Source organism: Cyprinus carpio, chromosome A18 (genome assembly GCF_018340385.1).
Source record: "Cyprinus carpio isolate SPL01 chromosome A18, ASM1834038v1, whole genome shotgun sequence".
In the NCBI taxonomy this organism is placed as follows: Eukaryota; Metazoa; Chordata; class Actinopteri; order Cypriniformes; family Cyprinidae; genus Cyprinus; species Cyprinus carpio.
The window spans coordinates 28,377,667-28,395,277 of record NC_056589.1 but is presented as its reverse complement, the minus strand read 5'-3'; the positions used below and the strand labels follow the sequence as shown (position 1 = coordinate 28,395,277).

The 17,611-nt window shown below is 28.0% G+C and overlaps 1 protein-coding gene across 2 annotated transcripts in view; it reads left to right on the top strand.

Annotated features, from left to right (window-relative positions):
- The first annotated feature begins 1,204 nt into the window (after positions 1–1,204).
- LOC109109925 (xaa-Pro dipeptidase-like) overlaps positions 1,205–17,611 on the top strand; it is a 56,403-nt gene continuing 39,996 nt past the window's right edge. The window contains exons 1-7 of one of the 2 annotated variants that reach the window (XM_042775738.1): positions 1,205–1,339; positions 2,365–2,551; positions 6,285–6,412; positions 8,022–8,085; positions 13,491–13,538; positions 14,589–14,650; positions 16,335–16,379. In XM_042775738.1, the coding sequence (XP_042631672.1) occupies positions 1,323–1,339; positions 2,365–2,551; positions 6,285–6,412; positions 8,022–8,085; positions 13,491–13,538; positions 14,589–14,650; positions 16,335–16,379 (551 nt within the window). In that variant the 5' untranslated portion in view covers positions 1,205–1,322. Of the gene's footprint in view, positions 1,340–2,151; positions 2,225–2,364; positions 2,552–6,284; positions 6,413–8,021; positions 8,086–13,490; positions 13,539–14,588; positions 14,651–16,334; positions 16,380–17,611 lie in introns of those variants that run through there. The other variant, XM_042775739.1, reaches the window with a different exon arrangement.

Below are 17,611 nucleotides of genomic sequence, written 5' to 3'. Positions count from 1 at the left end.
GTGTTATTATTTTAGACTTTGGGGCTGATGATAAGATCCACAGATCTAGGCCTGACGAAAAGGGACACATCCTGAAAGGATTAAATGATAGAAAAAGAGCGATGATACAGCAGTAGATTGTAGTGCATCTTCAAATTGTCTTTTAATTTCCTCGAGGAGAAAAACTTGTAATGATGTAATATAAATAAATCCCTCTCTCGGGCTCAAAGCGCCATCGCTGTGTGATGTTCAGAGGAATTATGAAGCAACAAAAGATGAAAATCTCATTTGAGCAGATGGTTTTGCTTTGTGTTATGCTACACTTTATATAATGCAGTGCAGTTTGTAGATGGATCAGAATGTATTACACCCAACAAAAGACAAGAGAGTGCTGCTGAACGTTCATTTTTAATACCACATCAACAAAGACAAGCTTCATCATTCAGTTTTTCTCATCTGCAGGTTTCACAATGTTGCCTTGCACAAATAAAAAACTCAATCTTGTTTCCAAAACTATTTTAATTTCAGATGTGCACCGAGTCAACGTGGAAATAAATTCATAACTCATTCATTCAGGAGGCTGAAGGTCAAGTTCCCCCTTTTTCAAACCTATCTTTATCTGCTATATTGTTTCTGCATTCTTTATTAAATCAAGCATTAAGGAATAAACTGCACAATAAAACCGGGAACACGGTAAATGTGTCGATTTTGATTTTGTGTTGCAACGATTGTATATGTAATTAGCAGCCGTTTGGTGAAGTAAATGTAAGATTAGTGTAAATGCATTTTCATTTTTTTTTTCAAAAATGTATAACCCAAGTCATCATATTCATCATGACATTAATATCAGCACTTGAAATCCCAATGAATCTCAATTATATTTAATACATTAGCATTAACATTAAACGTCTTCATCTAATTTACTCTATACACATATCAAAATGAAAGGTATTGACATATATTTTATATATAATTGCCTTGTATATTTTATCAAATTCTCTAAAAACAATATAATGACGTGTGTGTGTGTGTGTATATATATATATATATATATATATATATATATAGATATATATATATATATATATATATATATATAATAAAAATGTGCTTTTGCATAGTAGTGACTATGCATATTCACACACTGGGAAAGTGTGATAAATTACAGCGATGCAAACTAATAAATTACAATGTTTCCCATATGTTTTTGTTTTTTCAGTAACTTCATTAGTCAGCATTGAGTGTGCTCGCACACAGGATACACGAGAGCGCGGGCACGTGATCAGTGATCAGCTGCTCTCGGTCACGTGACTCGATCTCTCAGCAGCAGCAGCAGCAGCAGCATGGCATCTTCACAGCAGTGAGTTTCTTCTGTTATGATTCACTCTAGATTTCTGTTTTATTCATAATCACGAGATAGTTTACTGATAAACGCTCGCGGAGTCGTGCTGTGCCTCTGCGCATGCGTGTTTCAGAAGTGTTGCAGAAGTTTGTGTATTTTGTCTTCTTTTTTGTTTTGTTTTGCGAATAAACTCTGATTCTGATTGATTTTGGGTGGTGTAACTTCCCTTACAAAGACGTACTATACTATAGTAAAACCACAGTACAGTGGCGATGTAAGATAACTAGGTGAAAGTTGGCCAAGTGTGTAAAGTTTGTTTTATTTAAGCATTATGTGCATGTTTATTATTTCTCTTTTAATTAAGTTGAACATTTGTATCTTTTTGCAGTACTGAAAGAATACTCTGGTAATACTCTTGTATGTCAGCTGGTTTTATTAAAGGGTCATTCAGTGCTTTTTTGAGTTTGACAACGGGTTACAAAAATGATGTAGACATATTACTTTCAACTCAAACATTGTATCTCATGTTTATCTATTTATTTGTTTTTGATAATTAGCTGTGTATTAATGTGTATCATAATGTTGTGATAATGATCGATGATGTTTTTATCAGCTGTTTGGACTCTCATTCTGACGGCACCCATTCACCGCAGAGCAAGTGATGCAATGCTGAATTTCTCCGAATCTGACGAAGAAACAAACTCGTCCTAATCCTAATCTTTTCAGCAAATGTTTATTTTTGGGGTGAACTATCCCTTTAAGTTTTCCCTGCGGTCGGGATGTTTTTTCAGCAGAAAGAATTCCTCTGTCATCATGTGATCGAATCCAGCTCTTGCACAACAGCTGCGTTACAGTCACAAAGCTCTTAGTTGCATCTCAGCTGATTTTTTTTATCGAGATTATGTGTGTATAACAGTTTGTGTGTATACTGAATAAACAGAAAAGCAAAAGCGCCTTTGATTTGTGGTTAAAGTGCATGGCCCCTAGCATGATTTGCAGTGTTTTCTTGAGTAACGTGTGTGTGTTTGTGTCGTCTGTGACAGGAAGGCAGTGTTTTGGCTGGGAAAGGACACTCTGAGGGTTTCGGCCGCCCTGTTTGCAGAAAACCGAGAGCGTTTGTGTCGAGGCCTGAAAGCTGAGAAGGATCTTCAGACTGGATCTGTGCTGGTTCTTCAGGGAGGAGAACAGAAGCAGAGATACTGCACTGACACCGATGTGCTCTTCAGACAGGTGCTGCAGTTAAAGAAGAGTTTTAATACGGTTCCTTATGTTAACAAGAACTAACAATGACACTCCATCTAATCGCTGTTATTCAAGACAACCACAAAAATTGTGCAGTTTAAGTCTAAATCACAGTTTGCATCCAAATATAAGTGCTAAACCAAATGCCTTCAAATACACAATATTGTGTCTCCTTTAATAATATAAGAAAAAAAAACATTTTTATAAAATGCACAAAGTTAGTCAAAGGTAAACCTTTGTACGAAATGCAGCTTTGTGGGTTTAATTAGATGTTATATTATATAATTATAAATAATTAGTTATATATTATGAATTTTCACATCATTAAAGTAAATCATATGGGACTATTATAGTTTTTATTATTATTTTATGCATAATTAAATAAAAAAAAAAACACACACACATTAGTTTTAGGCTGTACATGACATGAACAAAATCGAATTAAATTGTTAATTGCAATTATTTGTATGAAGAAAATTTGTGACAGACCCAACTAATAAATAATTTAAAAAGTTGTGTTTGTTAATAATATTAAATTGACTGTACATGACAAAAACAAAAAAAAGAAAAAATAATGAATACTCTAACAAATATATATATATATGTTATATAAATAAAAATTATATCTATATATATATATATATATATATATAGATATAGTATATATTATATATATTATGCTATATATATAAATAAATTAACATATAATAATATTAAATTATATGTTATATAAATAAAAATTTATAATGCATTTATTATTTTTGTATTTTTGAATTATTTATCTTTTAATAATTTTAAATAGTTTATTTGTTTTATCATTTCTTAAATATTTATTATCATTTTTTAATTATTAATTATTTAACCATTTTAAATTATTTGTTATTTATTTAATCTTTTTAAATTAATATACGTTAAATATTATTACTCACTGTTAGATAATGTGTTAACTAATTTTAACTAAGTCCAAGGTTGTTAACTAAACTGAAACTAAAATTTAAATAATTTTAAAAAGCATACTTGAAATAAAATAAAATACAATTTAAAAGCTTTTTATTTCAGCGAGTTGCATTTTAATTTAGTTTAACTTTGTATCTACTAAAATAACTATAACAAAAAACATAAAAAAGCAAAAAATAGCTACTAAAATGACAAAAACATAACAAAATTATTAGAAATGTAACTAAAATAAAAATTTAAAACTATAATGTTTTTCAATGAGACTAAAATAACACTGTATAGGACCTTATTGTAAACTTTTTACTTCAATCTGAAAACTTCAGTCTGACTTTTAAGAGCCCTAAAAATGGTCGCCATTAAAAAAAGCTATCAAATAATGAAATAGCACATGGTTTTTGTGACTTGTGAATGTCCGATATCGGAGACCGATGCATTTTCAGCTGCATGCATCGTGCATCAACACGTAACGTCTCGGTGACTCGCTCTTTTGTTTCTAAATGATTATTGAGTATTCGTAAGTGGTGCTATTGTTTATGTTATGCTAAATGGTAATTTGTGTTGGCAAGAGGCGTGTGAGTTCAGACCTTTTATTTCAGCGCTACGCTCGGGTGTCTGATAGAGCCCCCTAATTTACTGCATTTACATAAATTGATTGAACATAATGAGCAGCGTGTTGCTCATTCATTAGCTACAAAAACGTGCACATCCTGCGTTGTTTGGCAGAGATTGCGCGCCGGTATAGTGTTGTGTTGTTTACTACTCGAGGGCTTCCTGCTTTCATCATAATTTAACTCTAAATAATTCATAACCATTAATTTGCTTGTCTTGTGTTGTAGTTTTTGCTTCTTTTTGAAGTGTTGATATGCACATTTGTGATTTGAATAAAATGCGTGGCACTTTTCTAATTTGTGCTCGTTATTGAGTGCGTGTGAGTTTGCACGTATCCTGCGGTGGTTTTGTTGCAATCCGCACTGAACGCACACAAACTCTGTAATGCACTCAAGACAATAAAATGAGTCGAGCACAAAGGACTCGTCCTGCGTGGATTAGATTATCTGATCGCGTTCAGCCTCGGCACAGAAGATTGACTAAGAATGGCCTCATTATTATTCATGAGCGTGAATTTGAATTAAATTGGCTGCTACCTACAAGATGTTGAACTGGAATGACAAGATACTTTTACTGAAATGCAGTTCAGAGAAATTCAACACAGCCACACAACAGAGAGCTTTCATTAGTTCTACACAAGTACAACAAAAGCTTTGCGACAAGTTTCAAACTTTTGATTGCATTCATTCATTCATTCATTCATTTAGTCATTCATTCATTCATTTAGTCATTCATTCATTCAGTCGGTCGTTCGTTTGTTCATTCATTCATTCAGTCGTTCGTTTGTTCATTCATTCATTCATTCATTCATTCATTCATTCATTCATTTAGTTGTTCGTTCGTTCGTTCGTTCATTCATTCATTCATTCATTCATTTAGTTGTTCGTTCGTTCATTCATTCATTCATTCAGTTGTTCGTTCGTTTGTTGATTCATTTGTTCATTCATTCACACTCATTCACTCCCACATTCTAATCAATCAGTCCATCCATCCACCAATTCATCACATCGTTCGTCAACTTGTTCTGTCATTCGTTCATTCATTCATTCATTCAATCAGTCATTTGTTCAGTCGTTCGTTCATTCATTCATTCATTCATTCATTTTTAAATTTTTTATTTTTATCATTTTTTATGTATTACTAAAACCTAAAATTAAAACATTCATATATAAAAATATTTTTGATTTTTAATGTAAAATAAAAATAAAATAAATAATAAAATAAATTAAAATTAAAATAAATAATTAATTTAAAAAGATAAAAATTCTAAAATTATTTAAAAAACACATTATTTATCATATTTATAAATATAATGCATTATATATTAGATATTAAAATTTATAATAGATTTATTATTTTAATAAATTTGTACATTATTATTTTTATATAATTTTAAATAGTTTTGTTTTTAAATCTGTTTTATCATTTTTAATATATATTTATTTGATCATTTTTTAATTATTTATTTTTTATCATTTTAAATGATTTGTTTCTTATTTATTTAATCTTTTTTTTAAAACAATATACATTGAATTATTTAATTATTAATATCTGGAAAATGTGATGTGTATGATAACATGTTCATACCAACAAATTAATGTGTTATTTAAACATCTGCTCTTATGGCACTAACAAGACTCTTCTTTGATTTTCATTTTGTTCTCCTCAGCTTTTATTGACCAGTAATTCTGAATCTTGTTCGCTTGTTAGTTACTTCAGCGAGATTCTCTTCAGACTGCTGCTCAATCATGACAATCATTGACCTGAAAGAGATAACTGACAGTAGAAGACCTTTTCAGTGTGTTGCATTATGAATTGCATTCAGGCAAATTTTGTAGACCAGCCATGCATAAAAAAAAATGCTTGCATTGTTCATTCTTCAGACCTAAATCCACAATAAGCAAAAACCATCTGTATTAATAACACTGAATAGTCTCATTTACAGTCCATAGAAACCCGGTTACACTCGTCGTTCAGTGTGGATGTATGGAAATGAGCCACTCGATGCTATTGAGATCTGTATAGTTGGATGGAAGCGCAGTTTGCTCTGCATTCTGTTCAAAAGAGGCTCTTGAACCTCTCCCGGAGTTAACTGTGTCGTGGCTTGGCGGATCTGAGTGATGGCTGGTTGTTTCATCTGTGTGCTGCTCTGCAGGAGTCGTTCTTCCACTGGACCTTCGGTGTGACGGAGGCCAACTGCTACGGAGCCATCGACGTCGACTCCAAGAAATCCATCCTGTTTGTTCCCAAGCTGCCGGAGAGCTACGCCACGTGGATGGGCGAGTGAGTGACGCTCTCGTCCGGGATGTGCATGTGTGATTTTCATGCTGATATGATTGACTTTGGAGACTGCAAATGTTTTATTTATCTCTTTATAGTTTCCTTCTGAGACCCTATTAATAGTTTTGCAAATTAATTAAAAGGAAATTTTCCTGGTTTAATAAGTCATAAGTGACATGCATTTTTGTACAGATTTCACTAATTACCAAAGAAAAACATTCGGGGAAACAAAGTAGTGGTTGACCTATATACTGTAGTAAATATTTATATCTTAATATTTTAAATATGCATATTTTCAGAATTAAATTATTATAATTATATTTATAATTTAAATATTTGTATTTAAAATAAATATGTGTATTGTATAAATATTAATATTAAACATGTACATATAAATATTTAATATACTGTAAATATATCTATTTAAAATATATAATATATAAATACATATTATAAAAATGTCTACTTTTATATTTTTAATATTTATATTCATATTTATAATATTATTAGAGTATTATAATCATATAATAATTATTTGTTTAGATTTGTAATATTTATATTTAAATAAGTATATGTAATATATAAATACAAATATTAAACATATTTAAACATATATTAATAATATATTTAACCTATTTTGTAAATTACATTTTTGTATTTAAAATATAATATTTTATATATATATATAATATATATATATATATATATATATATATATCTATATATATATATATAATATATATGGGTCAAAGACGTTAAGATGTCCGCATCAAAAAGAATGTACAAACGTGATTTTGTGTCCATAGAAAGCACATTAAATGTAAGTAAAAATGTCTACTTTAAGGTTTCAAATAAGTTTTTGTAGAATAAAATGTCAAAAATTTGGTTGAAATAATGTTACATTTATAACATGTCATTCAGTGTAACCCAATATTTATGCAAAAATTCAAACAACATGCTTATTCCTGACTGTACATATTAAAATTCTAAAAGAATAATGAGATCTGTACAAAATTTTATTGTGTTTTAAATTAGTAAAAAAATCTTACTGACAAATGGGCAAAACCAGGATAGTGGCAAATGTTAAAAATGTAAACTTACAAACTCATTAGTAATTTGGGGTGAAAGTAATTAGTCTTTTAATATGTCATAAATTGATTTTGTTGTAAATATGCTGCACAAGATTGTTACACTGAATGACATTTTACTGGGTGTCCTTCTGTAAATCAGGGGAAAATGTCTGATATTTATTTTTTGGCTCAGAAAAACAAAAAACAAAATTGCAATTAAATAAAACAGAAAACTTTTTGCATTTTTGGGGGGAAAACTACAACAGTTTAAAGCACACTTTTTTTATGCTTAAACACTTTTTCGTCTTTGACCCATATATTTATATATATATCCCCAAACATTTAAATGCTGATGGATATAAATCTGTTTTCTCTGTGGGGAATATGAATGGGTTATTAGCATAATTAAATTCTGGAAACATTGTGTTGTGCTCTATAACCTAAATATCACTACTTTCTGTCAGAAAAGGGCAAAACTGAGTGTGTTTGCAAACTTTATAGCTGTGTTTGTACATCAGTAAAGCTCTCAATGTTATTATCAGGATCTATCCTCGTGAACACTTCAAGGAGAAATACTCCGTCGATGAGGTGCATTACACCACTGACGTGAGTACGCTTCTTTTACTGTAAAACTGTGCTTTTATTAATATTATGCAGCTTAATATGTCTTGTGCTTGTTCATTAGGTTTGTCTTCTGTTGTCTTGTATAATGCAGATGAGTGTTTATATTGTGATTAATGACATTTCTTTAGTGGCCTTGAGCTGTTTTAAAACTGAGCCAGTTTTGTTTTTGGTGACTTTATTTCATTAAAAGACTTTTTTTTTCAGATGGAATGTTATTTATCATTTTATTATTTATATTTTATGATTATTTTTTATATTATGTTTAAATAATAATTTTCATTATATTTGAAATATACTGTATTATATTTATAAATTAATATGTTCATTAAAAAAAATTATATTTTGTATTTCAATAAAATATAAATAATAATAAAATATCTTTTTGTAGTTTTTCATACTTCCAGGATGAAAAAACCTGCTTGCTTTATAATTAATATATATTATATATATATATATAATATATATATATATATATATATATATATATATATATATATATATATATATATATATATATATATATTTTTTCAGTAAAATAATACTGTATTATATTTATAAATAAATATTTTCAGTCAAATAATCAGTCAAATAATAAATGTGTGTTTTATATTTCACTAAAATAATATAATAACAATTTTCCCTAAAGGCATGAATAAATAGACAGACTTTTTTTATGTAGTTTTTTTTCTGCATTTTTTCTCTCTCATATCTTTTTGTAGTTTTTCATACTTTCAGGATGAAAACCTGCTCTCTTTATAATTTTTTATTATTGTATTATTTATATAGTAAGATTATTATTTATATTATTCATAAAAACAAATTCAGTTAAATAATACTGTATCATAAATATTTTCACTAAAAATATATAATTTTCAGTAAAATAATAAGTATTTATATTTTATATTTCAGTGAGTTTTCTCTAAATGCATAAATAAATAGATTATATATTTTTCTGTAGTTTTTTCTGCCATTTTTTCCCTTTTATATATAATTTTTGTTGTTGTTTCCTGTTGCATATTTTGCAGTATTTTCTCTGAAATTGGGTTTTTTGTTGCATGCACTTTTCTGTGCTCTAACTCTCTGTCTATCTGTTAACTGAGCTGGTCGCAGAGCATTGTGGGATTGCCTGATCTGTGAAGCTCTGCCTTAGACTTCAGCCAAAATTCAGCATTTAATAATAAAGTCCTGATGGACTAAACTTCTGTCTAAGATCACTTGTTACCGAAGCAGAGCTCTTGACGAAATAGAAAACATCTATGAGGGTGTTTTAAAACACAGTGAATTATTCATAGTGCAAGCATGACTGCGTCCCACATTTGGAGGACTGAGCCGAGGCTAACAACCTACAATTACACTTAAACCGCTGCATCTTAACATGCGCCGCGTGTCTGATATCGCTGGAGGAAAACGATTACCTTCCCAGAGTCTGCAGGGATATAAAGTGCTATGTGCTCTCATTTCATGATCTTCTTATTGCCTTTAGGATTTTAAAATGTGAATTTCCTGTAATAGTTTTAATTAAAATGCAAAATCAAGCACTCTGGCCTACGGCACACTGTTCTCACGCTCTCTTAGACATAAACGCTACTGAAGTATATCGACCAGACTGATTAAAATAAAAATATTTGTCCATTTTATCATTATGGCATTGGCCAGAATCCTTCTGATGAAGTATAGAAAATGCACTTTTTTTTGTTTTCCTACTTGTGTACTCTCAGAATGGAAAACCTGCTCCCTAAATATTGCAGTTGTACCTCTGTGAAAGACCCATTAAATCAGCAACAAAATGACTGAGAAAATGATATATATATATATGTGTGTGTGTGTGTGTGTGTGTGTGTGTGTGTGTGTGTGTGTGTGTGTGTGTGTGTGTGTGTGTGTGTGTGTGTGTGTGTTATTTTTTTATATCATTTTATTGCTTGAAATAAAAAACATTAACTGAAATAAAATAAAATATAAAAAATGCCTTATTTTAGCTTGTTATCAATCATTTTCTAGCTTTAATTTAGTTTCTTGAAGTACTAAAATCAGTAAAACTAAATAAACAAACATAAAACATATAAAAATAAAACATTAAAAAACATTTTCATTACTGGGAAAAAATACTTATAATACTTTATATATAATTTTAGTTATTTATTTTATTATTAAATGAAATTTTTATATATATATATATATATAATATATATATATATATATATATATATATATAACTTTATTCTATTTTATTTCCACATTTTATTTTATTGTTTTTATTTTATTTATATTTTAAGTTAATCAGAATGAAATGTACTGCATAAAATGATGCACATGAAAGGGACAGGTGGAGATTTTGTGCTTAGTTTAGTCTGAATATTTTGAATTGCATCGATTGTGTCAGAATATCTCAAACTGTAGTCGACACTGTTATTGCAGCTGATTCAAAAGCTATTTTAAAAGGTAATTTAGTGATAATGGTCTGTATATTATGTTCCTGTTCAGGGTTGTGCATGCTGATGTAGACGAGTCAGACAGTCGTCTCTTTGTTTTTCAGCATCTCACGTCATGAGCGCTGCGTTTTGTGTTTTCTGTGCTTGTTTTCATGCTGCTGCACAAATGCATCACAGTTCCTCCTCGGCTCTTTTCTTCTCTTTGAGCGTTAATGACCTTCTCCTGAGGTTCCTCTCAGCGCTGCTTAAACAGATCGTTTGAGAAGGCAAACAGAGCTGCTGGGAGCAGAAAACAGGGAGATATCTGTAATCTGAGAGAACAAATGAAATCTCCGGGGCAAATACATTAAAGGTGACCAGTGTTGTGTTTGTTACTGCTGTGACGTGGTGCACCTGAAACATAGTTCAGTTTATTCAGTCATTCAGATGTTGTTTTCCGTTTTGATTTTTTTGCATGTTGAATAAAATAAAACCAATTAATTACTTGGAATTAAATACACATTAACTGAAAAAAAAAAAAAAAACATTTTATTTCAGGTAGTTGCTAAGCTAAAAGTCAAGTTTGTTGAAGTTGTAAAATAAATTAAAATTAATTAAATAAACATACAACCATAAAATTATCATTATTTGAAATAAAATAACAGTCAACTGATATTAAATAAAATATATGAAAATAGACTTATTTTATTTCAGCTGGTTGCAACATTTCTAATTTTTCAAAGCAACATTTCTGATTTTTATTTAAATTAAGTCGACGCACTAAAATGACTGAAACTAAATTAAATATAAATAAAACCATAAAAACATTTTCTTAAACTGAAATAAAATAAACAATAACTTTAAAATATATAATATATATATTATTTAACTTATTTATACAATTCAGCTAATTGCAAAGGCAACATTTTTCCTTTTTATTTAGTTTAAGTTCTAAAATAAATAAAACTAAATGAAGTAAAACCATAAAAAATATTACTTGAAATAAAATCAACGTTAGAATAATAAAAAAAACAATAACTTATTTTATTTCAGCTGTCAAGGCAATATTTAAGTTGAAGTATTAAAATCAATAAAACTAAATAAATATATATAACATTTTTATTTTTTTAAAGAAAATAAACATTAACTGAAATAAAATACAAAAACAAAAATATATATATTTTATCTCAGCTAGTTGCTCAGCTAAAAAATTATTTTGTTGAAATTCTAAAATAGCTAAAACTAAATAAAATAATCATGAAGCCATAAAAACTATCTTTACTTGAAATAAAATAAAATAGACATCAACTGAAATAAAATAAAATATGAAAAACAACATTATTTAATTTCAGCTGGTTGCAACATTTCTAATTTTTCAAAGCAACATTTCTCATTTTAATTTAATTTAAGTTGACATACTAAAATAACTCAATTACATAAAAATTAAAATAAAACCATAAAAACATTATCTTTAACTGAAATAAACTGTAAAAAATAAAATATAAAAAACTTATTCCAACTATTCCTTCGAAAATAAGTTCTAAAATAACTAAAACTAAAAAAAGTAGACTTACTTAAAAACATTACTTGAAATAAAACCAACATTAACTGAAATAAATAAAAATATTACAATAAAATAAAACAATAAAATTAAATATTAAAATGTATTTGTTTCAGCTTGTTGGCAAGGAAACATTTCTCATTTTCATCCTGTTGAAGTAAGTTGAAGTACTAAACTAACTAAATTAAAACTAAAATCTAAAACATGATTAAAAATTATATACATTACAATTAAAAAAAAAAAAAAACACTAAAATGAAAATGAAAACCAAAACAACTGTAATTTGGAATATTAACAAATGAGCATATCAAAGATACTAAAATAAAAAAATTAAATAAATAAAAATAAAAACTCAAGAGTCTGGTTTCTGCGGGTTTGTCCAGGTCTGATCCCGTCTCACTCACAGCTGCTTCACTCATGATATAACTCAAGCTCGTTTGCTGATTGCTTTAATTACAGTAATTTTCCACTTACTGTACGCTCAGATGTGTTTCTGTTCAGCACAGCAGGCCAGAATGTCAAACGAAAACACAATTGATTTTGTTTGCATTGATTTTAAGACATTCTGAGCCCATTAATCTTCTGCACTCAGAATAATTAAGAGTTTGACAGACGCAATTAAGTTTGGATTTTTGTTGAAATGTTTTAAGAGTCGGTTATTTATCTTTCATGTCATTTTTTTTCTCCTCACCATCTGTCTTGAGCTTTCAGCAATAGTTTTGCTGTTGTTGTGTTTTGTTTATTTATTAACTTTAATGTAATATTTCAGTCCTTTGCCATCTGTTCAGTATTCTTTCTTCTTTTTTGATTAGACAGAGTTTGATTAGGAATATTTTCACAATTGTTGGATGGAGATGGAGCACAATAGAATAATATTGTTGGACATACAATGTGACACATGTAGAATTTTAATCCTATATATAAGTGTATTTTTATGATAGCAGTAACTGTAAATCAAATGTAAGCTAGCTAATTACTAGCTCAGATGATTTAATGTGTATTCCTCTTGTCATGTGAAATATAGTCTGTTTTATATTATTTATTTTCAGTGATTTTAACATTAAATGTAGTGTTTTTAATGCTTTAACCCCTTAGCTGTCACTCACATTTTTGAACATTGACATGAAAGTGCACGATCCAAACGTATTTTTTTTTTTTAATTCATGAACGAAAACATTTTGTAGCATGATATTGATGCAACATTTTCATGGTAATGTTACCTCTGATTTTAAAATGGGTTTCAAAGGATGAATTTTTAGATTTTAAGTTTTCAGTTGATATATAGTTTCTGATGATTTCTAAAGTGTGATCGAGAAAAGGGCACTTTCTTGACATATTTGTGGGATGAGCGGATGAGGCGGCTCAGGTGTTTCTTCCCACAATGCTTTGCTCGCTGTAATGAAAGCTTTTCTCCACAGATTGCTGATGTGCTGACCAAGATGAAGCCGAGTGTCCTGCTCACACTGGTGAGATCTTCCTCATTTACTCCACAAGCATGACTTTTAGTGTTATTTGGACTATGGTATAAATTAAAAAATAAATAACAATATATTTGAGATCTTTATCGTCAATTTTATCTTAAGTTGATCAAGGTTGCAACCATGCCTTTTAGTGTTGTTTGGAGTATAATGCATATTTTAAAAAACAATTTATTATTATTATTATTATTATTATTATTATTATTATTATTATTATTATTATATAATAATTGTAAATTACATATTATGCATGAAACAATAAAATAATATTAATTTAATGTAATGTTTTATAATGTGAGAAAAAACATAATTATTCAAATATTTAAATATATTTATGTACACTATATTAATTTATGATAATAAAATTATATATATATTAAAAACAAAAATGTAAATGTTATTTATTATTATTATTATTATTATATTTAATATCTAAGATCCTTTAAAAAAATTAAGTAAATCAAGATGGCATTTATGTCTTATATATTTTTTTTAATTAAAATAAATACATTATTATTATTATTATTATTATTATTATTATTATTATTATTATTATTATTATATACATACAGTGATTGTAATGTGCATAATATGCATTAAACATTAATATTTTATTTGATATAATATACATAATAATATAGATGTATAATATACAAATAATCAATAAAAATATATTTTATTAAAATGTCTATATATTTATGCATCATAAATTAATTTATACTAATAAAGTAATATATCTAAAAACAAAAATGTAATTTTTTTACAGTAATTATTATTACTGTATGTGTGTGTGTGTGTGTGTATATATATATTTATAAAGAAAGTATTATAATATTAATAATTTTTAATAATAATTATTATTATAGTTATAATAAATAACATTCATTTATTTTGGGGTGAATAGTTGTGAGATGTGAAATAAAGAGAGATTCAGATGTCTAGTGTGATTTTAGTTCTCTTCTATTCTTTCAGACAACGGGACGTTGAGCAGGTTTAATGTCTCTCTGTGTGTGTGTGTGTGTGTGTGTGTGTGTGTAGCGGGGAGTGAACACTGATAGCGGCAGCACCTGTCGCGAAGCGTCCTTTGAAGGCATCAGTCAGTGAGTTTCATCCATTATTCAGAGCTTTGTTCCTAAACCTCACTCCAGGGAACGCAGCACCGGCGTCCTCTGTGTGCCCGGATAAAACCACCCACCCATTTAAACTGATGAACAAAAAGACCAAAAAAAGATATTTTGAGATATTAGATCATCACAATTATCTGTCTCTGTAACATTTAAACGTGAGACAAATGTCTGCATGTCATTGCATTAGATACAAATGATCAAATGTTGCACAAACACACAAAAAACATTTTTTATTCCGGCAGCATTGTTATTTTAGTATGATGGAGATACTATTATAGATTTTATTATTATTATTATTATTGTTATTATATTTTCTCTAAAGTTTTAGTAATTTTGTTGTTTTTGTATTTTTTTTGTATTTTTTTGTTTATATATATATATATATATATATAGAAAGAGAGTTTTTATTCATTTTTATTTAATTTTGATTATTTCCTTTTTAGTTACTTTATTACATAAAATAAAATGCGATGCCGCTTAAAAACTAGCTAAAATAAAGTTTTTATTTTACTGTATTTCAGTATTTAATTTAATTTAATATTATTAGTCTCTGAATCAAATGAGAAATATTTTGAGAGATTAGATCTTCACCCATTTATACACGAGAAAGGGTTTAAAAATGTAATATCAACATAAATGTCAGCTGTACGCAAACATAAATATGGACTAATATTTTGAATCATTTTATTAAATATATTTTCTGTTTTCATTAAAGTTTTAGTAATTTAATTTTGTTGTTTTTTTTGTTATTTTTAGTGTGTGTATACATATACATATATAAATATATTATTTTAATTTTTATTTCATTTTTAGTTATTTTATTACATCAAGTTAAACTAAATTAAATGAGATGTTGGTCGGTTACTAGCTGAAATAAAGTTTTTATTTTATTATACCCTAGTAAAAAAAAAAAAAAAAATTCCATAATTTATTTAAAATACATTTATTTCATACTAAGTATACTTCAGATCCATTAACATATTTATTGCCATACCACTTGAGGCTTACTGATATAAAACTATAATTAAACTTTATTTAGAGAATTTCTTTATGGCACAATGCACATTTCTTAATGTAATTCCTAAAATGTGTTTCAATATCACTATTAATAAGGATGGTATAATCTTTAAACGTTTTCAGTCTTTAAATGCAAGATATTTAAAGTATATACTTGCAATAGTTCCACTTTAACACAGTGAATAAACTTCAGTATGTCTTTAGTTGGACCTCATCCCTATTTCCACTCAATTAAAGAGCATTAAGCACTAAATTAGTTAGTAGCAAGTATACCAGTTTAGTAAACCAAAAGTACAATTGCAGGGTATTTTTATTAAGTGCATAAATATTTAAATGTATTTGTAGTACACTTAGCACAAAATAAATGTATTTTAAATAGTTTTAGTATTTTTTTTATTTAATTAAAATTTTTAATTTTATTTATTAGACTCTGAACCAAATGTGAAATATCTCAAGGAATTTAATTATATAGGATCTTTAACCATTTATACATGAGAAAGTATTTAAAAATGTCTTAAGGTCTTTGCATTAGATGCAAAATATCAATGCGAATGTCATCTGTTGCAAAAAAATAAATAAAAATAAATAAAATAAAGACAAGTCAGTCAGACAGTGCAGTGTTTTTTCTTCTCTTCCGCAGGTTTCAGGTGAATAATTCCCTGCTGCATCCGGTGATTGTGGAGTGGTGAGTGTCATTTAAATCAGGTTTCTGCAGCCTTAATAACTAAAGCACAAGCTCGTTACTAAAGTCCAATTAACAAAATCAAAGCAGCTTTGCCAGTTTAGCAAACGTTTGATCTTTGATGAAGGTAAAGTAGATTGCAATTAATGGATCGTTTTATCTACTGGTGTTTTGATTGTCATTGCATCGTTTAAAAAGTTTGTTCTTTATGTTTGTCTTGTATTTAATTAACAGAGCATCATTATGCATTTGGACACTGAGCTTGACAGAGATCAGATATTGATTATTTCTTCACAGAATGGGAGTTTTGTTGAGAAAATGAGATTTTCGTGGCTGTTGCTGATACGCTTACGTCATTAGAAAAACTAAGATGCTCCTCAAAACCAGCAAACCAGACCAGTTTTGTAACACACAAGGCTGTTTTTCTCACTAAGTTTCCTTTAACACCAAAATCAATCAAGTAATTTGTTTAAATCTGTAAATATCATCATTTGTTTACAAAACAAACATTATTTTTTTTACTGATATGGTGGATAAGTGCTTTAAAAAAATAGCTGGTTTCCATTAAAAATGGGTTAAAAACACATTTTGTTCAGGGGTAAAAAATATCTTTAGTAACTGCATTGAAACCAGTGTTATTTTAGTATTATTGAGATGCTATTATAGTTTTTCTTAATTTTTTTAATTGATTTTTATTTTTATATTTTCTGTATTTTTTTTTTTTTTTTAATTTAAGATAAAGTTTTGGAAGTTTTGATGTATGTTTTTTAAGTAAAAGTTTTTTTTTTTAATTTATATAATGTGTGTGTGTGTGTGTATATATATATATATATATATATATATATATATATATATATATATATATATTAATTTTATTTCACTTTTACTTTTTTTTTTTAAATACCTCAAGTAAAGTTAAAATAAAGCTGAAATAAGTATTTTATTTTGTTTTATTTAATTATTTTAATTGAATGATTGTTAAATTTAACTGTTAAATCCCTGATTGGCAGCTGACTAAATGCAGATTTTGTTGAAAGTTTATGAAACATTTTTTAGGGTATAACAAGCACTGATGAACTATTCACAGCAAGACCAGGAATGTGCATTAAAAAAGTAAATGGTGGCAATTTGGGTTTAATGTTGACATTTAAAGGCACGCACACAAAAATCAGTTCTTTATACTTCCAGTTAACATCTGGAGAAGACAAAAGCTGAAACAAATCCAGCATTAAGAT